The sequence below is a fragment of the Polyodon spathula genome, chromosome 34, assembly GCF_017654505.1.
Source record: "Polyodon spathula isolate WHYD16114869_AA chromosome 34, ASM1765450v1, whole genome shotgun sequence".
NCBI lineage: Eukaryota > Metazoa > Chordata > Actinopteri > Acipenseriformes > Polyodontidae > Polyodon > Polyodon spathula.
The window spans coordinates 2,377,399-2,403,688 of record NC_054567.1 but is presented as its reverse complement, the minus strand read 5'-3'; the positions used below and the strand labels follow the sequence as shown (position 1 = coordinate 2,403,688).

Genomic DNA, 26,290 nt, shown 5'->3' with positions numbered 1-26,290 from the left:
CCTGATTCAGGTTGAAATGTCTGTCTGCAGGTGTTTTTTTAAAGGTAGTTTTTTGGTGAATTTGCAGGATTGTATCAGCTGGTATATATTTCGACAGTAATTGAAATGGTATACATATCTAATGTACATAAAGAAACACTTATTGCAAAAGCTCACCAGAATATCCACAGTCATTTAGAATTGGGTTTAATTTCATGGTTCATCTGTGAAGGATGATGTCACCCACATGTCAAAGCTCTCCAGTGCCTTCAAACCTAAGTGATAAGGGTAAGAATCTAACATGCTGCCTGTGTAATGTTAAATGAAAGGTTATTCATACTGTTTTCAAAGGTGTCAATAGTAAATAACCTTCTGTATTCTGTTAGAAAATCCACAAAGCAGGTTTCTGTATACTCTCTGGAACAAACATGAATACATACAAAATAAAAACAGTGCATATGTGTACAATTTATATATTTAATACAGTCAATGTTTTATTATAATAAATTCTACACTGTATATGACACAACCTAGGTTATTTTTCTGTGTTAAAAAAATGATAAAATACCCCTGATACAAAAAAAAATGAAATCAGTGTATATCAGAAAAACAGCCAAAAAAACACTGGAAATGGCTACTCAATTCACTTTGTGGTAGTCAACGAGGTGCAAAAGCAGGAGGAGAGGATCAGGTGGGTAAAGGCCATTTCCCAGGCCAAGCAGGGAGAATGGATGAGAAAGCAATGTGGAACAACACTAAATTGGCTGGCAAGACCTATGGACAATGTAACAGAGCAGGATCAGTTTCCTCATCAGATCAACATATGATGTCCTTTGTGTTCATCACCTGCAACATTAAGGCACATTTTGACTGAAAGGTGGGTCTTAGCCAAGGATGGTTGACTTGGCACCATGACCAGGTGATGCAATGTTTGGCCTTAGCATTGAAAGACAAGCATAACCTGACCAATAAGTTGCCATCAGTTCCAAAAAAGAATTACACACAAAAGACAATATTCCTCCATCCAGGAGAGCAACCACCAGAAAAGGTGTTAAAACCAAGCCTCACCCAGGACAACTGGAAGATGCTGGCAGATGTTGGTCAATGGCTTATTTTTCCACCTGAGATTGCCACCACTAACCTTCGACCAGACATTGTGTGAGACATTGAAACTTCGGTACGCTCAACTAGCTGCTGAAGCAGAACAGAGAGGATGGAGAGTCCAAGTTTACCCAGTGGAGGTGGGTAGTTGAGAATTTGTGGCACACTCTACAACCTGGTTTCTCAGAGATGTCAGGTTCAGTGGCCAAGAATTGTGTCGCACAGTGAAGAACATATAAGAAGCAGCAGAAAGTAGCAGCAACTGGCTGGGGTTGAGACGGATTGTTTCTGGATGGGGATCTCAAGCACAATAGAAAGAAAACATCGCTGATGTATGGGTAAGTAAGCTTGGCCGAGCTGAGTGGGGGACAGAGGGGTTTCGAAGATTTATCACAAGAACTCATATTTCTGTCACAGTGACGGAGGGAGGTGATGCTGGGACGCCAGAATCATTGTTGAGCCCTTTTGAGGTGTTGTGGGCTAGTGATGAAACACAGAGGACAGAAGGTGCCCACTTGAAGACTCCAGAGATGTACCCTACTTAGCTCAATCCAGACAGTTGTCATGCTGATGCGCTGGGGAGACCGCACTGTGGTTGATCCCCGGAGCCAGCATCACAGCCGTTGTGTGTGCTGATGCGCTGGGGAGGCAAAATAAGCTGATCCCTGGAGCCAACATCGCACTTCAGCCATCAACACCAGGCAGAGGGATATCTACATCAACAGATGGAAAGAAACAAAATGGATGGAGATGCAGATGGATCACATCAGTTTACTGTAAAGCTACATCTTAGTTGGGGCTTATCTTGGCGAGAGTCGAGTTCAGATCAGCATGAACTTTTAACATCTACTCTCATGTAATGGACAAAATCATGACCACCCCTTTCCCATTTAAAAAAAGAAAAAAGAACTACATTTAACTTCAAAAAAACAAACACAAATTACTTTTCCTGTGCAGATGGGCAATGCCCCCACCTCTATCTATCATTGATTTGTTCTCAATACTTTAAACCCACCCCAACTACTGAGTGGCAGCAAATTCCTACATTTCTATTGGAGACGCTGCTTGCGAGATTTAAAACTTAGCGCGTCTAAGTGGGCAGACCTGAGGAAACAACGGAGCGTTATTTTATAGGACCGACAATCACCCAAGACCCGCCTCTCGGCCATTCAGAGAGGGGGAAAGTCCACACTCACACTTTCCCACCTCCCCGTGTCACTGCCATGACTCACAGGCGGTTGTTGGGCGACTGCCGCCCTCTTCCTGCAGCCCGTGAACACGCCAGCAGAGTCAGCACAGATCTCTCCCTGTTACATGGCCTAATACCTAAACGCCAATCAATGGAATAAAATGGTAAACAATACTTTAGTGTGTGGTGTTTGCCTACAACACTGACAATGAATGGTATGTATAGCGTTTGTTGTAAATTAATATAAAATAAATTTGATTGTTTTAGCAGAATGTATTGTTTTTTGATTTTTAGCAGTATTACCAATAAAAAGTATGTCTCTGTGAAACTGAACTGCTTTACCTGACTGTCCTCTCACACACCTCACTGTGAAACTGAACTGCTTTACCAGAGGGCTAATGCAGTTTATGTTCAAGGCCAATATGCAATGTAAACAAGCAACAACCTCACAAGGCAAATTCAATAAAAGCTTATGTAGGTTCAAAATTGTCCTGATACAGTCAATTTAGAGATAGTGTTTCAATGTATTAATATGTATTGGCCTGTAATTAAAGGTAGAGATGTGTAGATGTATTGTGTAATCATGCTGAAGATGTAAGAAGGGGCTTCACAATCGGATATAATCAGCAGAAAAAAGAAAATATATTTGAATCCAGTTTTTCAAGCAAGCCCTTAATGCACTACATCTTAGACCTTGTTATTTGTTTTGTGTTTGTTTGTTTGAAATATTTATGCAGGAGAGATCATGACTCACGGCAATCATAAGGCACACTGTTCATGTGGCTGCAGAGCTATATGTTTTTCTTAGTTTGGTTTTTGAAATGGCTATAGAATATGGTATAATGGCGCTGTGAGATTCAAGCTGAGATCCACCTCATATGTGGGCTTTCTTTTCAATCTGAACTACATTGAAATGGAAATCAGCATACCAGCACCCTATTGTATACTACATAAAACATAAGAATAATTAAACAGCATGGCTAGTCTTATTTTAACATCATACACATCTGATACAAATTACTTGATACAAGCTCTTCAGATGGCTGTATCACGTCAATCCATTATCAGGGTCTAATATATATATTGTACTAAATGAATGGATCTGGCTAAAGTCATGAGACATTCACTCACCGCCTGCCATTTACTCTCAGAAGCAGGCTCTGCACATTGTGTTGACATGTGTGATGCTTTTTTCATGTGGATTTTAAGACCATCAAATTCAGTTTACTTTTAGACTGCTTTAGATTCCTATAGAGACCAGAAGTTTTAGAGACCATAGTTTTGAGCCTAACTTGAACAGATAAGAGTGCAAGTAAGTGGCTGAGACACAGCTGTCTTTTCCTGTCTCAATCAGATCCACGTACAGCCTCGGGCAGGGCCTGTGGCTGCCGGTCAGTAAGAGTTTCGTGGTCCCTCCAGTGGAGCTCTCCATTAATCCCCTGGCAAGCTGCAAGACTGACGTGCTGGTCACAGAAGACCCGGGGGATATCAGGTAACACTGGGGTCTGTTCCGTGCTGTCGGCTCTAAATAGGGAACTTCTTACTGAGCCAGAGATTAACCAGCGTCCACGCATGGTGTTAGTACTGGGGGCACTGCCCTACCTTTGGTGTCTTTTCAATAAAAAATGGAAGGGAAATCAAAGCTACAAATAAAAAATCCTCTGCAGACACTGCTGGAGAGCCTCTAGTGCCTGCCTGGAGGACTTTTAAATGGAATTGTATCGACCTCTTTAGAAAATCCTTACTTAATATAAAAGCTTAAGAAACAGGGAACAAAATAAGCTTCATAGCCTTAGAAACAAACACAGCATATATACAGTGGACTGGCCACATTAGGGAAACCCTATAAAAGCCTGTCTCATCCAGGGTTAAGAAATATTGTAGCATTGTTGTATTGTAGAGAAAATAATGTATTATTATTTTTTTTAATTTTACCCCTGTTTTCTCACCAATTTGGAATGCCCAATTATTATTTTTATCCCGGCTCACTGCTGCAACCCCCCAGCAACTTGAGAAATGGAGGCTGAAACACGCGTCCTCTGAAACATGCGTCCTCTGAAACGTGATCCTGTCATTTTTCGCACTGCAGATCCACAGCGAAGCCACCAGATCTGTAGTGCCGGAGGACAACACAGATCTGAATGGCTCCACTACAGACCCGCAGGTGCCTTATCAGCCACAGGGGTCGCTGGTGCGCAGTGAACCGTGGATTGCCCTGCTGACCTAAGCTCTCCCTAACTGGGCGGGGCTCAGGCAACTGTGCGCTGCCCTCTAGGATCCCATCGGCAATGGCATAGCCTGGAATCAAACTTGCGATCTCCAGGTTATAGGGCGCATCCTGCACTCCACGCGGAACGCCTTTAATAGATGCGCTACTCGGGAGCCCTCAAAAATAATGTACTATTAATGTGTTTTTATTCTAAGCAAACACTCAGCAATATTTCAGCTTTCTTTTCTATTTTGGTGGTATAAATTGGAAGCTAGCACAGAGGGACTGTGTTACAATGTTTCAGGGCAGAGCACTCATTATCCTGGCTTCTAACAGAAGCTATGCCTGTGTAAATCATTGTGACAGTGGCATAGTTTCCAGTGGCACAGCCATGCAACCACAAGAATGAACCCTGTAAAAAACACATTTAACTAATGTCATCATAACACAACACCATTAATATCCACATCAGTGGGATTACCTTTCAGATAACTGACCATGTCTTTTAATTATGTGCCTTTGGCTTGAGACTCTTCACTGGCACTGCAGTCAGTTATCTAGTAAGTAACACCTGCTGCATCAGGTATGGGAAAAACTTCAGAATATTTGTTTTAAATAATTATCACTATATTACACAGTTATGCTTTATTTTAAGGGGAACTTTTTTGTTTTGTTTTTAACTAATAACTTATAATATCCCTTTGTGTAGGATTGTGTATGACTCATTCAATGCCTTTATGTCATAAATATATAATAATAAAACAACGACAGACTTCTTTAGGAAAACCAAATAAATTACATCGTTTATTTAATAACACTCATTCCATCATTGCATGATTATAGACAACAGACAGTTATTGCAAATATTTCTTTATACACAAAATATCAGTGAGACTAGTTTATGGGATACCAGCATTAGACTGATCAGATCCACCTCCACACCAGGATTGTTCTCTCAAGGCAGGGCTGGAGGTCCTCCTCAGGAGCTGTATTCTCCAAATCGCTCACTGGGTAAGACCATTGGAACTATGCTTTTCTTCAGACCTTTCTATCACTGTTCCACTGTTGTTGTTCAGCTAGCTTCGTGGTTAGGCTATGGTGGTCTGACCGAAAGTGCATGAACTTTTGTCCCATATCTCAGCATAACAGAAAATACTTTATTTCCCTACATTTGGTCACACGTTTTTACAACACTGTCTGATACAAACCATTCAGATAGCTGTATCACAGTTTGTTTGAACTGTATGGTGTTTCGAGAAGTTGCCCTGACAAAATATATATGCATTATAAAATAAATACAGAGAGAGGAAACGTAACATGGTACAGTTATGCACGCAGTGACTAAATAATCTCAGCAACCACATTTTACAAAGAGGTAAAGCAACCTGGAACAGAGCAAGAATATGTTTGAGAGAACAAAGTAGGGCAAGAATAGAGCTTATAGAGGCAGCACTGCACTAGAAACAGGGGGTGGATCACCCACTGCACAGCTTACTGTCTTGCATTCAGAAGAAACACAGCTCTGCACTTTATGAGATTGTACTGTACATACTACAGTTTTTTTCAAATCTGAATTATTCTACAGATAAGCAGATTTCATCAGTCTGAACTCTCAGGGCAATAGGCTGAGGCAGGGGGTGTCCCACAGTGTTCAGGGTTTAAAATGGAAAGTGAGCTCGTAGAAAACAGAAAAAAAACACCCCTAAGTTTGAGTTAAGTTTTGCTTAAAAACATAATTTTGTATGAAATCTTTTTTTAAAGTTGACTCTTGAGGACATGGATTTTGTTTTTTAAATTTGTTTATGTGAAGATCACAGCATCACTTATCTTGTTATCACTTTTCCTTTTGTTTATCTTGTAAACACTTCCTGAGATAATGCTTCTAATGCTAACACAAGGTAATAAAAAATATTTTTAAGTTGAGTTAGTATTCATTTAAGAACACTATTGGGGAACTCAGAACTAATCAACGTGATCCATTTGCAGTCCTGTTAAGCATTCAGCAGTTTAAGTTGTCAATTTTGCATTAAAGAAGAACAAAAAAGAGGGTCACTTTTGAGCTGGGTTGATCTAATTTAATTACCAATGAGAACAGAGCAAATTAAAGGCAAGCCAAAAGAGACTAGCAGGGACTAATTAAGCTGTGGCCTAGCTGTTTCTCGACACAAATAAAACGTGAACAGTAGCACAATGCAGAGATGTTTTAATGAGCATACCTCATGCGGTGTGGGTTGCATTCCAGGTGACATTCTCATGATGAATATTCAAGTGGAGTCTTCTTGTGAAGGTATCAGGACATTTAGTATATCCACACCACAGTCCCCAAAGTGCTATATCAAACTGCTATGTGATTCATATTCTACCAGCACACAGATGTCTGCTGTTGCTTTACTTTAATTGTGGTGTCTGTCTTGCCTACAAAAACAAAACTATTATGTGTCTTTTGTTCTCCGTTATTTCTGTGCACACATTGATGCTTTGATGCAGCCTCAGTAACACAGTGTGCTCAAAACTAGCTGCTGAAATTGATTTTTGATTTTTGCTGATCACTGACGAGCTGAGGAGCCGGTGACTAATTTCTTAAAATCTGGGACAAATTGAGGTTGTTGGGGACAAAACGGTCGATAATTGTGAGAGGGTCAACGATACCCCTTAATAGCTTCTGCGATCTCCCAACAATTTTACGACATCCCGACAAATTTTTAACATGTCAGAAAACTTTAGTCCCCTACAAGGCAATTTGTGAGGTGTGTGAGGGGCTACAGGTCCATTTTTTGACGAATGATGCCAGCAGCCAATAGGACAAGCTAGCAACAATAGCGACGAAGAGAAAGGTTGTGCCCCTCTTTGACATAAGTCACATTTCCTATCATGATCGCTCATTAAAGGTACCTGGTAAGTAAATTAATTGTTATAATTTGTTAGTGCCAAAGCAGATAATGTGTGTGGTAATGTGTGCTCTCCTGGCAATCAATTTCTACAGTCACTCGTATTCGATATCCCTTTCAAACCCCTACTGTATGCTTGTATTGCTAATTTATTCAAACTACGAGGAGGGGTGCGCGTCTGTGTGGGAAATAGAGAGAATGTAGATTATGTTGTTGCATATTTAAACCTATAACAAACTTGTAGTAGCCTACTATTAAAGTTGTATTCTAGTATGTTAAAAAATGCAAGACTCACTCATAGTACAAAATATTTATTAGTTTAAAAGTCTTCAAATTATTCATTAGAATTTGATATTCTGATGAAGTTCGCTTGACGGCCAATGTCCCATGCCATCTTTTAATCTAATAAATAGTTTGTATTATGAGCGAGTGTTGTGCTTTTTGAACAGGTTCGATTTTGTTATTTTGGTTGCACCTCAACTTGAGTTGCATCATCAGTCCATACTGGCCACGTCTATTAAGACAATTGCGCGTCCAAATGGATCGTCTCCGTGTTTTCTTCTTTTTTTTTCTGTGCAAAACAATGCACAGACAACAGTGATGGCATCCTTGATTGAGTCCACGATTATCCCAAATGATGTCTATGATTCTTTAATGAAAATAGGCGCAGTCAGCGACAAGATATCTTGTGTAGTGTGTGTAGCTTGCAATCCCTGATATATAGTGAGGAATCGTAGCTCAATCGGTAAGTATGAGTGGACTGCTTCTCCCTATTGTAAAAAACGTGCAGTGTAAACCCTGCTTAACAGCCTCAGTAACACAGTGCGCTCAAAACTAGCTGGTGAAATTGATTATTGAAGCTTTGATGCAGCCTCAGTAACACAGTGTGCTCAAAACTAGCTGGTGAAATTGATTATTGAAGCTTTGATGCAGCTTCAGTAAAACAGTGCGCTCAAAACTAACTGGTGAAATTGGTTGTATTTTGAATTGAAGCTGGTTTTAGTTCTTCTCTTCCATAAATGGGTTCTGCTGTTGCTTTTGTTCTTCTCTGATCTGCGCACACACACAATCAATCAACTGAGCTAGACCAGAACACAACTGCTTGGATTCTAATGGACAGACATCAAAGGATGTTATCATTAGACTGCACTCAGAACACTCTATTCAATTCTGGACACAACATTACTAATAGGACATTTTGGCCCTGGAGAGAGTCTAACGAAGAGCAACCAGACTAATTCCAGGACTTAAAGGAATGAGTCTCGGAGACAGGCTGGAAACTACGGGGACTTGATTGAAGTCTTTCAAAGCTTTGAAGTTGACAAAGGTCATACTTTAAGTGCAGCACAAACACCAGGATGTGAGGACACCATTATTAATGAAAGCGTGGTTAGGGTTAAGAAAGAGGACAGGAGACAATTCTTCACACTGCGAGTGGTGAGGGGATGGAATGGGTTGCCTACAGTAACCGTGTTGAAGCTGGATCATTGGGATCCTTTACGCTTTGAGATCAATCAGCTACATGGAACCAGATGAGCACTGAAGGGCCGAATGGCATGCTCCATTAATAGATGTTCTCAGGTTCTATATCTTAAACAAACTCTAAAGAAAGTTGAATTCCTGAATAGAATGCAAGCTCTCTTCCCTACCCAAAGTATTCAGTAGCCATTCTGTGTTGCCAGCTTGATATTGTGAATACTATGAGAAACAACAAACAAACTTTATTTCAAACAAAATCTGCTGAAACATAATGTGCTGAATATGTTTCTCGACTGCGCTCCACAGCTGTTTATTAACTTGTAAACTTGAGGTGGCTGTCAGCTATAGTTTTAATGCAATAGATCACAGTACTGCAGCATAGAGAAGCATTTTGTTTTACCACTCCACCTTACAGGGCAGCAAACACAATAATAACAAATAATATACAACTACTAGCTAGCAAGAGATGTGTTTTACTTGAGAATAATTATGTCAAACATGTGAATATCCCAGCATTACACAGTAATCTCCATTGTTACCAAAAGAAACTGAGTTCACGTTTACAAATGTTCAGACAAGGTGTGTTTAGTTGACTTATCCAACTGCTTTACTGTGCATTATAGCTTATCTTTAAATATTGTACAAATCTGCTGTTATTTAGCCTTATAATTAATTCTGTATGTAAAGCTCACAAGTTTATTATTCAGTTTATACAATGAGCTTTATCCCTAGCACACCGGTAAATATTTGAATTATGAGTGAAATTGTTGAAAATATTTTGCTGCTTGGGTATCCAGGGTACTCTAAAGGTCAAAAAGGAATTTGACTCTCAGTCAAAGGCAGTCAGTCGAAGGCAGTCAGAGAGCTTACATCTCTAATAAAAGATCACTGTGTTTCCCCTGTGTATGCTGTCATTAGTCAGTGTGTGAGTAATGGGCTTGTCTCTTTGTATCATGGAGATTTCTATCTTGCTGATCATGTGTATTTACATGCAACATGAATTATATGTGTGAACGGATGCCCTTGCATCTCCAGGGGTGCTTCTGTAAAAGAGGAGTTTTCTTCTTCTAGTGTCAGCTGAAATCAGATCAAGAATGCATGCACGTGCCTGTCAAGCACAGTAACTGGGGTATTTGATTACGCTTCTGTAACCATCAAGCCCTCTGAAAATGCAACATGATGTTACACATTTGCACATTTGATAAATGTAGAGCAGCAGAACAGTTTGCAAAGAACAGCACTTAATAAATCTGTAAAAGTACTAAGGCCATAGTAAAGTCATTAGAACATAAGAACATAAGACAGTTTACAAACGAGAGGAGGCCATTCGGCCTATGTTGCTCGTTTGGTTGTTAGTAGCTTATTGATCCCAGAATCTCATCAAGCAGCTTCTTGAAGGATCCCAGGTTGTCAGCTTCAACAACATTACTGGAGTTGATTACAGACCCTCACGATTCTCTGTGTAAAAAAGTGCCTCCTGTGTTGGTCCCTTGACTGGATTTGTAGTAATCATTTTGTTCTGCTGTATTTTGATAGGTTCTCTTCACAATAAGGGCTTCTTTGGCATCATGGTATCAGGGTATTGCTTAGAGGACTTTTGCTATCTCAGCGGTTGTGTAATGGTCCTGTTTGGTTTGATTTTGCTGCTGTAACACTGAGGAAAACAACTATTGCTGAGTAACTCTGACTAATGCAGCTTCTTATACAAACAACCCAACACAGAACATCTGAAAGCTGTCATTACTGCAACATTAACAAATTGCAGTTAGATTGTTATTTAGTACAGTGAGAGTTGGCATAAGTTTTCCGTTCCATCCGTATATAATGTAGTGCCATTTGGAGCGTGGGTGAGTGTGGCAAAGTGGTTTGCAGAGCGCAGGTGTAGAGGTGATGCAGTGCACAGTGCACAGTAATGATTGACACAACACAGTCTATGGTAACTATCAATACACAATAATAGTATTGCACAGTTAAAACGCACAAGGTTCATTCTTGAAATAATACTTATTATAATTACATGTACTTTAAACACATACACGATCACAATTCCTAAAGTGAGTGTTCCTAGTGCAAGTGCTGATTGATGCTTCTAATGCTGCAACAGTACAGTGCAGTGTGCTCCGGGGTTGGTGCTGGCTTTTAGCGACAGCTCCCGGATAGTTTAGCCATCTAACAATGACAATTACAATTACAATTATTAATAGACAGACAGAAACAACATGAAAACACTCACGATAGTTTACATTTCAGAGGTCTTTCCATAACCATTACAATAGGAACAGATCTCTTCACCACATCCCCTGACATACCTTCAGTCACGCCCCCTTTGGTAGCAAGTGCAATCGCTTTTCCTCCAGTCCGCGATTGCTACATCACCTACCACATTAAGGCGATGACTTCTGGTATTGTGACTCCGCACCTTTTCTGAATGGCCGACTTCTGACTTTCCCTGGAATGAATTGCCAACCCATCCAGTCTGGGATACATTGTTCCTGTTATTCAACACCCTCACAAATCGGGAAGGAGATTTATGACTTGGATTCACTTGCGCTCTGTCACAGTGAGTCATAAAAATCCACTGGAATCACATCCATGTCGATCTTGTCTGGGGACCCGCAGTGATCGTTGGATCGGTCCTTGACACACTGTGAGGGAGTAAAACCAACCTCACTGCATTTCAGAAATCTCTACTGGTCAGTTCCCCCAACTAGTCCATGCAAAGACTTTCTAAGATGTTACCCAGCAGTATCTGGGTAACATCTGTGGCTTAGGTTGGGTGGGTGGAAGAAAGAAGTAAAGAAACACATTGCTCTTCAGACCCCTGATCAGTAAATGAGTTATAGCATTGAGGCAAAGTTCTACACAAACCAACCCTGACATAACACAGTGTAACAATTATTATTAATTTTTTTTTGTTCCTGGGTAGTAAGTGTTATTTCTTAATTGCTTATGCCTCAAAAGTATAGAAAATGGCTATTATTCCCCACAAACTTTGCTTTTGTGACCAGGACAGTGATATTTCAAAATATCACTATTTCCAATGGGAAAACGGGCAAATGTGTGTCTTTTCATTCACATAAAGTCAGAAAAAAATAACATATGAATCCAAATTAACATGTATTTATACTAAAGTAATACAAAGATGACTACAAAAGATTTAGAAGTGAGTAGTTTTTCGAGATTTACGATTATACTGTAAATACAGTATAATCATAAATCTCGAAAAACTACTCACTTCTAAATCTTTTGTAGTCATTTTTGTATTAGAACATAAGAACATAAGAAAGTTTACAAACGAGAGGAAGCCATTCAGCCCATGTTGCTCGTTTGGTTGTTAGTAGCTTATTGATCCCAGAATCTCATCAAGCAGCTTCTTGAAGGATCCCAGGGTGTCAGCTTCAGCAACATGTTAATTTGGATTCATATGTTGTTTTTTTCTGACTTTATGTGAACAAAAAGACACACATTTGCCAGTTTTCCCATTGGAAATAGTGATATTTTGAAATATCACTGTCCTGGTCACAAAAGCAAAGTTTGTAGGGGATAATAGCCATTTTCTATACTTTTGAGGCATAAGCAATTAGGAAATAACACTTACTACCCAGGAACAAAAATTGTGTTACATAGTGTAATTAGGGTCCTCGTTCAAAAAATATGGGGATCTTTTTGCATTGATCGTGTTTTTTTTGCCTGTCTGTCTGTCACACATGGGGAACACATTAACTGCCTTGATTTAGCTCCAGTCTTCACAACACTTTGATCATACACTCCTGGGGGGCTGTGTAGTAAGAGTTGTGCATGTTGTTATGCCTCTTCTGCAAGGTGCTCCATGGAATATGGAGAGAGGTCATTAGCATCTCATTGACCTCTGAGATGCTCCTGATTACATATGCAGACCAGATGCGCCTGTGCATGTTGATATCAGCATCTAATCTCTCCATTACTTGCATATGCTTAACTTTGCACCACTTGGGTCTTGGCATAAATGAGTGTCGGGCTTTAAAAAGGTGTGCTTGTGTGAGTGTGTTCTCCAGATAGAAAATTACTGTATATGGTTGTTTAAAATGGTCTGTGTTGGCTGCAAAAGTAACAAGCAGACAAAATAGATTTTTGTAAAAACAACTTGAATGAAAATTCAGCAACATTTTCGAGTTTTGTAAAACTTTAAAACTTGTGTTGACACATTAATTAAAATGGCCTTGTAATTTCCATATCCTATTTTCTGCATCTAATCTCACAATGTTAAACACAGGAGAAACATGTACTGCAAACCTGAAATGATAAAACCCAAGCTTTTGTGTTTTTCTTTATACACACTGTGTAATTGTAGTAGTATGTAAAAATGTCATTGTCCAGTATGAGGAATTCACCAATCATGACCCTGTTGCCGTAGTAACTAATGGCATTGACGCCGGACTGTATACAGCTGCTGTAGCGCTGCTTCTACTTGATAAAAGTATGAAATTAACAGGGGAGGTGAAGAGTAATGTAAAATACTGTAAGGAAAATAAAATGCCTATTTTTCACAGTAGGCAGTCGAATACACGATTTCCGTGAAATTTGTGATATCGTGAATTTTCCAGAACCCTAGAGATAAGACATGAAAAGCCATGACATACAGTATTTGTATCATGGGTAGATATGGCAATAACATAAAAATGCCATTTGTCATGGCCTTTAATGAGATATCTTGTTTATATCAAGAATGTATATATACATATTTAATTTTGTTTTAAACACATAGCCTTGGGGGAAAAATGTGATGTCTCTGACTCAGTGCCTGCATTTATGTGGCTTATTTGGTTTATGAAGGGCCTCTGTAAACAATCATAGAGATGGTTTAATGACAATAATTACAACATTAAAGGCAACATTTGCAAGGAGCCTCACAGCTGATCACAATAATAGAAGTAAAATGCATATTCATGAGTATAAGAACACAGCTAAACAGCCAATCATATCGACTAGTCAGCAGAAAAACTGGAGCTGCAACCCTCTGAACTACACTTTGGTTACAATGTGCTGACTACTCACGCAGCTGAACTCTCGCCAACCTGCTTTATATCTATGAGATACTGCACCCCTCAGTAAAGGTGTTTTAATAGCTATGAGATACTGCACCCCTCAGTAAAGGTGTTTTAATAGCTATAAGATACTGCAATAGTCAGAAAAGGTGTTTTAATAGCTATGAGGTACTGCACTCGTCAGAAAAGGTGTTTTAATAGCTATGAGATACTGCACCCCCTCAGAAAAGGTGTTTTAATAGCTATGAGATACTGCACCCCCTCAGAAAAGGTGTTTTAATAGCTATGAGATACTGTACTTGTCAGAAAAGGTGTTTTAATAGCTATGAGATACTGCACCCCTCAGAAAAGGTGTTTTAATAGCTATGAGATACTGCACTCGTCAGAAAAGGTGTTTTAATAGCTATGAGATTCTGCGCCCCTCAGAAAAGGTGTTTTAATAGCTATGAGATTCTGCACTCGTCAGAAAAGGTGTTTTAATAGCTATGAGATACTGTACTCATCAGAAAAGGTTTTTTAGTAACTATGAGATACTACACCCCTCAGAAAAGGTGTTTTAATAGCTATGAGATACTGCACTTGTCAGAAAAGGTGTTTTAATAGCTATGAGATACTGCACTTGTCAGAAAAGGTGTTTTAATAGCTATGAGATACTGCACCCCCTCAGAAAAGGTGTTTTAATAGCTATGAGATACTGTACTTGTGAGAAAAGGTGTTTTAATAGCTATTAGATACTGCACTCCTCAGAAAAGCTGTTTTAATAGTCATGATAACAAATATTAAATCAATACAAACAATGAAGCAAAATGCACTCAAACTTGTTTTGTGATAAATGCAGAACGACGGGCAAACACATATTTTTCAGTCATCATTACTACATTAGCAGCCTAATGTAATGCAACGTTTTGTTTACCATTATGGTTACACATTTGCAGTTAGGTGGCTATGAAGGTTTACTTCTTAGTGTTCCAATAAATGCCCACCTTCTCCTTCATGACACCCGAGCCAGAAGATGTTTATGTTTCCAAAGCATAACTACAAAAAACTATGTGTACACTCATAAGAACACTAGGACCACAGCCAGCCATGAAAAATCATGAGGCACTTGACCCTTTTTGTCCCGTCTTATTGAAGATTCGTTTTCAGATTTAAACCTCAATTAAACCAGTTTAAATAGAATATTGCAATTCACCAATCAATTGCACTAAATTTGGTATGCTTCTATTGACCCATGGATTTTTTCATCGCCTCTCTTGTCTCCATTCTCCCCGCCCCGTGGAATAAAATTACAGTAAATAGAGGCTGAGATCAATGCTTTTTTTAAATCTTTCTTTTTTTAAATGCAGTCGCTGACAACAGTAATAAATGTGATGCTTTATTCCAAGCATACTGAATAGCTAATGAAATACATGTATTAGTATTAGTATGTTTGTGTATGCCGTTTGTTTTTAACAATTGTCTGTTTTAATAAAAAAAAAAAAAGCATTGTAATTTGTTTTGTCAGAAGGAATAAAAATACATTGAGACGTGAACTTTTTAGTCTCTTGCCATGGAAATCACATGAATTGTTTACATTACTAACACAGAGAGAAAAAGCAGGAAGAGGAATAACCCATTAATTAATAAAACAACACATTTTATTGAAAACAAACAGCTTAATGTGAATATTAATATAATAAAGTAGGGGTGCACAATTGCACAGGACACAGTTTCTCACAGGTATAGTTACGCTAAAGTGAATCCCCTGAACGTCACATAACATGTGCATGCGTGGTGAAGCCAGCGGCACTGAAGGGTTGCATTATTTCATGGGGTACAGTTTCTCATGGGGTGCATTACCTCATGGGGTGCAGTTTCTCATGGGGTGCATTATCTCATGGGGTGCAGTTTCTCATGGGGTGCATTATCTTAAGGGGTGCATTGTCTCATGGGGTGCAGTTTCTCTTGGGGTGCATTATCTCATGGGGTGCAGTTTCTCATGGGGTGCAGTTTCTCATGGGGTGCATTATCTTAAGGGGTGCATTGTCTCATGGGGTGCATTATCTCATGGGGTGCAGTTTCTCATGGGGTGCATTATCTCATGGGGTGCATTATCTCATGGGGTACAGTTTCTCATGGGGTGCAATTTCTCATGGGGTGCATTATCTCATTAGGTGCATTATCTCATTGGGTGCAGTTTCTCATGGGGTGAATTATCTCATGGGGTGCATTATCTCATGGGGTGCAGTTTCTCATGGGATGTATTATCTCATGCTACACTGGCACAGATTGTACAATTTCATGCTGTGTGACCGGGTATTTTAAAGAATGCATTTAACGTCTCTGAGGCAGCTTAGTAGAGACATTTGTGTGTGAAAGAGGTATTGAATACGGTGCCAGGATTTCAAGCAACAGCTAACAATTCCCCCTTCAGCCAAATCCTGAGCGGACACTATTATGATGCTCGACGCATTCACTTAATTTAAATACTCCAGCCCACATTCAGATGCACGGGTGCAGTTTTCAACACTCCGCAGTTAATACACAGCCTGCAACATTTAAGATGCGCACATGAAGCTCAAATTAAATACGCATCTGCACCCGCCTACTTGTGCTTGCCGGCTCTTAGTACATGGGCCCCCTGGTCTGCAGATTGCATTTGGCTATAATTTGATAAACTCTTGATTTCAAACAAATGTTTTTAACTTTCCAGGTATGTGATTATAAGAATCCTATGTATGTGCGTGCAAATGGTTCCCTTTCAATTCGAAGATGACCACCATCAGATAGGTATGGGATATTCCTGCCCTTCGGGTAGGTATTGCTGAACTCTCTATACCAGATGTGCTGAAAGGCCCCTTCCTGTGATGACACACTCGGTCCCGCCTACTGAGGGAATAAAACCGTCACTCACAGGAAGATCCTCCTATTTTTCCCTCTCAAGACGGTACGGTAAGACCTTTGTGTTGAGCTGAGTGTGTTGATAGAAAAGAGCTTCTCGAGTCAATTTGAGTTGGTTGTATTTCCCCTGCATTCGTGCTGAAAGCTAGCTTGCCGTTTACCTGAAATCAACGACTTAAAAAAGACTGATATCTTTTTTGCATTTCTGTCTTTCAGCAGCCTCCCTGCTTGCGTGGTAGGCCACTCTTTTTAATCTGTCTGTCATAAGTGAGCGACTGTCTGTGCAGTCATCCACGAATGATTGATTTTTTCTGAGAGTACACGTGTCCTCCTTGGGGCTAGGGTTTGTCGTATCCCCACTGTCGAGTTACCCTTCCAGCTGCTTTCTCTTCCATGGGGCTAGGCCTAGCCGCATCCCCGTTGTCAAGCAGTTCTGCCGGCTACAGGTCCGCCACTGCGGTGAGTCGGGCCTTGTATAGAAGGTGTACTTCTCTCCCGTCTCTATCTCGGTGCTCAGGTGCTTAGAGTAGTAACACACAGTGCCAGCGCCTCTGCGGTAGTGCTCAATAACGCTACACAGTACGTGGTGCATTTAGTGCCTCAGTGCTCAGTGTACATGATGCTCAGTACACACAGTGCACCTAGTGTACACGTGCTAGTAACTCTGCCACGTAGTGCAATTACACACAGTGTGACACGGTACACAGTGCATGAAGTGTGCGGTACTCAGTGCGCAAGACACTTGGAACTCACGGTGCAAGCAGTGCACAAGCTGCACGTAGCGCTTGTTGCATAGCCACTGCTCTCCTAGCTCTCCTAGCGTATACCTTACGTATGGCACCGTACACGGTGCACAAGGTGCACATGGTACTCGCCACAAGATACACAGTGTTACCGCTGCTGTAATGCTAGTAATTTTTACACTATGTTAACGCTTCCAGTGTTAAGGCAGTGCGAGCAATGCTTTGGTGCTATGCACAAAGTCAGGCCCATGTCAGGGTTCCTTCCCTGTAGGGCCTGAAACACTGTCACCCCGCAAGAGGATAAACATACCCTCTATGTGTTCTGCTTGGGCATTCCTCATGCCACTGATGCCCTTGAAAGGGTCGTGGTATGTAGTGTCTGTGTGGCCTTTCAGCCTCTGCTGAAAGAGGCACGCTTGGAGAGAGCTCCGTGTCCTCCACAGCCGGACCATCAGCGTTTCTGGGTGCCCCAGACAGCATGTTCCAGGACTCCCCGCTAGACGTTGCAAATGCACAGGCCTCCCGTAGTTGCTCCCCATCTCCACAGTCGAGATAAGCGAAGCATTCTAGGCAGGCGAGGGACATTATGGACCTCAAGGCTCAGATGATGCAGGTCCTAGAGCTCTTGACAAAGCAGGGTCCGCCGCAACCTCAGTTTCCTACCCCCCCTCCCCTATGGGAGTGCAGGGTGGCTGGGGAGAGCCGCCTCAGCTGGAACAGGAGGATACGCTTTCCATAGCGGCCTCGGGGGGGTGGAGCTTCTTTTTCCTCTGATATGCAAGTCTGTGAGACCCTTGCTGAGGAAGAGTCCGGCTCCGAGAGTGTCTCAGAGACCAATTCCACCCTGTTGTCCAGCTCGGTCTCAGGGGCAAATGGGACGTACTGCAGTCTTTCTGCAGATCCCCTGAACGCCAGTGGCAGAACCACGCCAGTCCGTTTTTCAGACACAGGCACTGGCTCCTCGCCCTCAGAGTTTCCCTGCCTTCCCAGATGTTATGGAGGAAGTACGTTCCTCCTGGGGTTGCCCAGCTTCGGGTCCTAGTTTACTTAAACTGGCCGCACCGCTTGCCTCCTTGGAAGGTACTGATAAGCTCGGCCTGGCAGGGTTTCACCCGGTAGTCTCCACCATTGCGACCCTGGTTAAGACCCCGCCAGTGGGTGGTCTGGCTAGAGACCCGACGTGCCCGACCCCTCAATGTAGGGGGACGGAGATGCATATGAAGCGAGCTTACACAGCAGAAGCACAGGCAACTCAGTTAACCAATATGGCGAGTGTGCTGACTGCATATTTGGACGGTGTACTGTGTGAGGCCTAGCTCCCTGAGCCAGTGGCCTCTGTGTTACATCTCCTGTCGAGTACGCTGCTACAGGTCTCCGGTCTCCAAGGGCGAGCCCTTGGCCGGAGCCTAGCCAGCTTTGTGGTGGCTTATAAACAGCTGTAGCTCACACAAGCTAGGGTTCCGTGATGCTGATAAGGCAGCGCTACTTGACGTGCCCATATCCCCAGGAAACACTTTTGGGCCAACTGTGGAGGAGATACTACAAAGGTCTCACTGGGAACATGAAGCGTCCCATCAGGTGGCCACGTTGCTCCCACCCTGTGCATCTGCTTGGGGTGGGTCGAGAAGCTGGCAAGCTCCCCAGACTCGAACTATCACTAGAACAGTCCCAGTCCCCACAGCTCCGTTGGATGATCTAAGGCATCTGAAGGTGTACTTAGCGGCTATCTCAGCTTGCCATGCCCTCGTAGATTCTATGTCTCTGGGTGCGCATTTTTTAACTAACCGTTTCCTTAAAATGCACGGCGATTACGCCCTCCTAGAAGGACTGTTCTCCCCAAATGGAGCCTTAATATTGCACTAGTGGCTCTCATGAAGACCCCGTTTGAGCCCTTACACTCCATAGAGCTGAAGTATCTGTCTATGAAGACAGCCTTCCTCTTGGCTATCACCTCCACTAAGTGGATCAGTGTGCTGCAGGCACTGTCTGTACACAACACCTGCATGCGTATTTGGGAAGATGGCAGTAAGGTATCACTGCGCACCAACCCCGCTTTCCTCCCCCAGGTGATTACAGCCTTACACATCAACCAATTTGTGAAACTGGAGTCTTTTCATCCCCTCCGTTTGCTTCTACGGAAGATGAGAGATTACATTTCCTCTGCCCAGTGCGGACACTGAGATGCTACGTGCCTAGGACAAGAGCTCTGCGTCAATCTGACCAGCTCTTTGTCTGTCACAGGACACAGACACTAGGACAGCACCTCTCTAACCAACGTCTGTCACACTGGATTGCGGACACAGTCTCGACTGCGTATGATGGTGCTGGCTTGCCCCCTCCAGGTAGGGTAGCCGCACACTCCACTAGGGGGTTGGCTACATCTTGGGCACTTTTTAAGGGGGTCTCGATGTCTGATATTTGTAGTGCAGCTAGCTGGGCTATGCTGCATGGTTTCGTCACGTTCTACCAATGTGGTAGACCCTGCATTGCCTTCTGTAGGCACAAGGGTCCTTGAGAGTGTAAGTTCACACCGCTAACCCCTGGGTTAGACAGTGTTGTGCTTCCCTCATTTGCTGCTGTTCCTTCTCCCTAGTGATGGTTTTGGTATAGGTTATCCCATACCTATCTGGTGGTGTTGTCTTCGAATTGAAAGGGAACGCTAGGTTACCTATCGTAACCCTGGATCCCTGAAAGAGAAGACCACTACCACCCGCTTCAGTCTCTTCAGTCGCCCTCACGGGTTCAATGGAAAAAGAGGAGCATCTTCCTATGAATGAAGATTTTATTCCCTCAGTAGGCGGGACAGAATGCGTCATCACGGGAAGGGGCCTTTGGCAGCTCTGGTATAGAGAGTTCAGTGATACCTACCCGAAGGAAAGGAATACCCCATACCTATCTGGTGGTGGTCGTCTTCTCTTTCAGGGAACCAGTTTTTAATTTGTGTAACATACTAACTGGAATCCATTATTCAGCATTTAATAAAGTGTGGTAAATATTTCATGCTGTAAGAAAGATTGAACAAAAGAGTCTTCAGTCTTAGTTTTGAATTATTGAATCTGTATGGAATAAAATTATGCATCCTTTGTGCATGCACACTTATGTTGCTAAAGGCAGTTGTCTATATTATTATAAACACCGTTTCCAATGATTACCACACTGAAAAATGACATGTAACTAAAAATATAAATAAAAAAAGAGAGGCAAGCAACCTCAAGGGATAAGGAAAGAAAAGAGCATTGATGTGACAACGTATCATGTGTGCACCTAGTGTCTCAAAGCAAGCCTGATTCCACAGAATAAGAAAGAAGAAATGGATTCATCTCTCAGTGGGGTTAAAAGCATCTATCTGTAGAAACGTGAGCCAGCCATAAAATACTACAAGACACTAGTAAGCCTTTAGAAAAATGTAAGCATAAGTTAAAGCATTGAAATAAAAGGAATAACAGAACCAGTGTTAAACTTGGTGGGATTATGTCTGAGACACAAGACTAGGTGGAACGGTGTTGAAAATATGGCTCTATATGTAAAAACAAAGACATCCTGAACTTCTCAAATCTGTGCTTCATTTAGCTGGAACGCTTCCTTGTGCAGAGTTATAGTTGCAGGATAGTTTAAACTGATCACCTCATCACTGCACCATCATTCTGTCAGGGAGATTTTCAAAGCAGAACAATAAATCATGATGACAGGGAAAGATGCAAGAGAATTGCGCATGATGAATTGGTGTTCAGGAAATAAGGGGGGCAGGCTTCATATCAACTGGGTAGCAATTATATAAGGAATAAACTACACCAAAGTGTGCATGATAAGCCTATAATTGTATCGAGGGCTTCTGGTGGCAAGATAAATGATGGGACGGAAGGTGGGGTATCCATGTCACCAGAGGATACAATGACAGGCTTTTTATTGCACACTTAGGTTTACTTTAGTTGTTATAATTAGTTGTAGCCGTTAACAATAGCTTGAAAAAGCAGCACACGCGACCATTCCCTTTGCTTGTTTTTCAATGCTTTTGTTTTGCCCCCTTTCTTTTGTTTTTGTGAAGTCTGTTTGGTTGCTGTAGTAAATGATTTTCATATTTGTGTCTCTTTAAATACCTGCATCACATCCTCCTCCATTTTGACGCCTCGCTGACAGGATACATTTCGCTAGTATGTTGTCGAGTTGCTGTACTGGTATTTATTTGGCCAGTATGTTGTCGAGTTGCTGTACTGGTATTTATTTGGCCAGTATGTTGTCGAGTTGCTGTACTGGTATTTATTTGGCCAGTACGTTGTCGAGTTGCTGTACTGGTATTTGATGAATTTTTGTGTTTTCACCATTTTCTTCCTGGTACAACTTTAGTCAATTTTGTCTTTTTTATTGTTGCAGCATTTTTCTGATTTCACTGTGTAACAAAAAAATAATAATTAAACTGTTAATTATTATACTGTAAATACAGTATAATTGTAAATCTCGAAAAACTACTCACTTCTAAATCTTTTGTAGTCATCTTTGTATTACTTTAGTATAAATACATGTTAATTTGGATACATATGTTGTTTTTTTTTGACTTTATGTGAACGAAAAGACATACATTTTCCCATTTTCCCATTGGAAATAGTGATATTTTGAAATATCACTGTCCTGGTCACAAAAGCAACGTTTGTGGGGAATAATAGCCATTTTCTATACTTTTGAGGCATAAGCAATTAGGAAATAACACTTACTACCCAGGAACAAAAATTGTGTTACATAGTGTTTTCAACACGCACATCTCTGCCTTCACCAGTAATATATCAGGTCATCATTTTTATTAAACTGCCAGTGTGTGTGCTGTGGTGAAGTCAGTTAAGATGTTACTTTTTATTATGGCCTAATTACAAGATAACAAGGTAATTTCCACAGTGAAAAGTTGTACTACCATAATTGCACACTCAATTTACTTGATGCACAAGTAAATCGTACAGGCATATTCATGGTGAGGTTTTGTTACTGTATGTATTTGTACAAATATATATGTGTATCATTTTCATAAGTCATCACATCCCAATATATTAATACAATTTAGATTTGAATACCAAAATCCATTAGTGCCTCAGGCATAAGCAAATGATACTGTTATATTATGATAGTAAATTAACTGTTGAGCTCAATGTGTTTGTAAAAAAAAAAAAGAAAAAAAAATAGCTTCACTGTAGTGTATCTTATATACAGCTTTGGCCATCACCCTATAGAATAACGATTTTTGCTTCATAAAGTCGAATGAAAGCTGCTGAATAATGTTACCTTGTTAATATATTGAATTACACACTGCTTTGTAGTTTTCTACATACTTAACGAAAAACTGACAAAAAATAAAAAGTGTGATGTTTCAATACGAAACATGAAATACTGTACTACTGTGATGGCTTCTGGTAGACTTTTGCAGTATCATGTTGTAGTTTCTTTGATTACATGATGTTAAATAAATAAATAAATACAATTATGTTCATGTATATCTAATTTGTTTTTTGCTTTTTTAAAAAAAATTATGTCGCACTCCTAAAATTGTAGGTGATGCAAATCGTTTGGCCAGAGCTATATTTAGCATTGTCATTGTAATTGAAATCTTTGGGATGGATGAACTAAATTAACAGCGTGAAAATATATACTGTGGATCTGATGCCTTAATTTCTTCCACACGTGTTAAATATTTAAGCAGTATTACCTGACATGAGGGAATAAGATTACAGACCGTTTTTGGTTTTAATATACCAGAGGCTTTTTAAACTTAGCTTGGTTGATCTGAGGGTGATACAGATTGAAAATGATCTCTTCATTGTTACAGAAGGGAGACTGAGGGAGGCTGCTATTTCACCTAATCTACTTGTACAGTAGTCATGTCCTGGAATTGTACTTTCTATATACAATATGAGGAAAGTCAAATTAATATTAATAGGGGACTAACAACTAAAGGATAGTAAAGGATGCTTGCATTCCTGACCCGACCTGTGGCTGAGATTTTCAACACATGTAAAAGGAAGTGAAACAGAAGGATTTGGATTCCAGTGATGATGCATCTCGGTCTCTGTTGTGACTGTGGAGGAAAGCAGCATGCGTGACTCAAGTATATATATATATATATATATATATATATATATATATATATATATATATATATATATATATATATATATTGTGACGGAAAGATGAGTTCTGGTGATGAATCTTCCTCCCAACCTGTGAGGGCGCTAAAGAACGGGAGGAGAAGCATCTGGAAGGGCTGGCCTGACAGTTCGTTTCCGGGTCAGGGAAGTGGGTCAGCCTGGAGGGAAGCGCGACTCTGTTGTAAGACCGTATTAATTTGAGAGGTAAACGAGAGGCAGCTGCAAGTAATAAGGCAGCTGCAACCGTTTACCTAGATATCATGCGGGATTACATATAGGGGCCAGGGTAACGCTGATCTTTTCCTTCGTTTGGGTAAAACGCTTGGAGAGAGAAGGATCGAGAGAGGAGCTCTCGTTGTAAAGAGGAATTACGTGTTGTGTTTGTTTTGTAATTGTCTGCGTTTTGCACCACCAGAGAGTTAACTCACCTGTCCGGAGCTGTCGACCAGGGTCAGCACAATCCGGATCACCACTGCACGGAACCGTCACGAAATACAGTGTCTTCACCCACCACAAGCACGTCTGCACTCACCCAGGACTGGTGACCGTGTGTTCGTTTTGTTCGGGACTGTGCCCTATTATTGCTATCCCCGTGCTTTACACATTGTTGTGTATAGCCGGGGATTTATTATTTAACGGTCACCAGACCTGGATTATAAATAAAAGCACCTTTTCACTGGAAACTGTTGTCTGCCTGTCACTCCTGCATCGCATCACCGCTATACCTGTTCCCCTCCACTAGCCACTTTGCCACAATATATATATATATATATATATATATATATATATATATATATATATATATATATATATATATATATATATATATATATATATATATATATGTGTGTGTGTTTGTAAAATTCATGTTGGCTGTACATTTATATTTCATGAAGAAACAAATATGTGCAATGGCCATAATTCAATGTTTCTTCAGCACTCAAGTTTGATTCTAATTTTGCAACACTGACATTCGTTTTCTCAAGTAGTTCTTAAAAGTAGAGTAAATGCTTCTAAATGCTTGAAGTACTAATATAAACCATGCCAGTACTAGCCCTTGCAGTATTGCATTAATTGAGTGTTTCACTCCTTTGTAGTCTTTTAGGTGGTATTAAAAGGACTACAATGAAGGCATGTGAATCAAGTTTGTGGAGGAAAAAAGCCCAGGGCTTCAAGGGGTAATTCTTTATACGTTCTATATAATACAATATGAAGAATGTGTCTATTAATAGTGAAGGTCCCTGTGGCAAAGTGCCCGCCCCGTGGAAGTAAAATGTAATAATATGTGAGCACGGGGAATTGCACTTTATTAATTCACGTGAAGTTGTACCGAGACTCCAATTGAATGATTGATTAGCAATCGAGTCTCAGTACAGCTGCATGAAAGCAGCATGTTTTCACGGTGAGTGGAGAACAGGATTGGAGACGGAGGTAATAATAATAATAATAATAATAATAATAATAATAATAATAATAATAATAATAATAATAATAGTTCAAATAGAAGCTCACTGTGTTTGTTTAGTGTTCGTTTTAGTCCGTTTTGTTTCATCTCTTTGTTTTGGCTACCAGTGCCGTGTCCTGTGTTTTGTTTGTCTTGAAACCTTTTATTTTCTGTCTGTCTGTGCACTATTAAATGCTGAGCGAGACCATTTGCTGAGCTCCACCAAACTCCACTTCTCTTTGTTTATTTCCTGGTTCCTGTTTCTGGTCTGACGTCCCCCACTCCGGCCGTCTTTGTGACAGTCCCATAACATCAGTTACTGTGAGGTTCATTCCAAGACTGGGAGACAACACAATAATGCTTATTGTATGTGCCGCCCGTATGCAGGTATTAAAAAGAGAAAGAAAAGACCCCACAGAGTCCACATGGAAAAGCCACCTCCCAAGTGGATGCAAAGCCATTATTCGTCATTTCTGTGGAGGTGCCAGGGTTGCAGAGGAGTAATTGCATTGACTGCTTCCCTTAGCAACAAACAGAGTAAAGTAATTGTTACTGACAACAGTGTGGTTCATTTACATGGATTTAGGCTGGCAATCAATCTCACGACTGATATCAGCAAGATTATAAATACATGATGCTTGCTACATTTACAAAAATGAGAGGAAATTGAACTGGTTTAACTGACTTTTAAATTGATATGTTAAATATATTGTGCAGAGCATATATTCTTCCTACTTAATGTAAATTATATTAATAAGCAGCAATGCTAAGTAGACGATTTAGAATTTAGAATACTACAGTATAGAATCCATAAGTGTCTCACCTGGTAAAGTCACATCTGTGTGGTGTGCAGGGTGAGTCATACAGTCGAGAGCACAGGTTCTTGTCCTGGCTGTGGGAAGTCGTAGGTCTTCACTAGGTATTCCACTGGGCGCTTTGCTGGTTAGAGAGGCACAGTCAGCAGGGTTATTTTCTCCTCACCCGCTATAGCAGTCAGGCCCCTAGTGAGTTCAAAGTGTACTGGCTGTCCCGTGTTCTCCAGGGGCTGTCAAGCTCCTGGGTGTGAAGAGGCAGTGGAGGACACCCCCTGATCATCAGTATAAAATTAAAAAAAAGAATAAAAAGGATAACAGAAATTTAGTTTTCTGGTTTGGATGCTTGGATGTTTTTTTCTTGGAAAGCTTTTGAGGCTAATAACTGAATTGACATAATTCACACGTGACCAT

General features: G+C 40.8%; 1 protein-coding gene across 2 annotated transcripts in view; it reads left to right on the top strand.

Annotated features, from left to right (window-relative positions):
- The window catches only part of LOC121303624 (astrotactin-2-like), a 728,767-nt gene that overhangs the window by 326,559 nt on the left and 375,918 nt on the right, over window positions 1-26,290 (top strand). For both annotated transcript variants that reach the window (XM_041234419.1, XM_041234420.1), the window contains one exon: window positions 3,624-3,761. In XM_041234419.1, coding sequence (XP_041090353.1) covers window positions 3,624-3,761 — 138 coding nt within the window. The remainder of the gene's footprint in view (window positions 1-3,623; window positions 3,762-26,290) is intronic.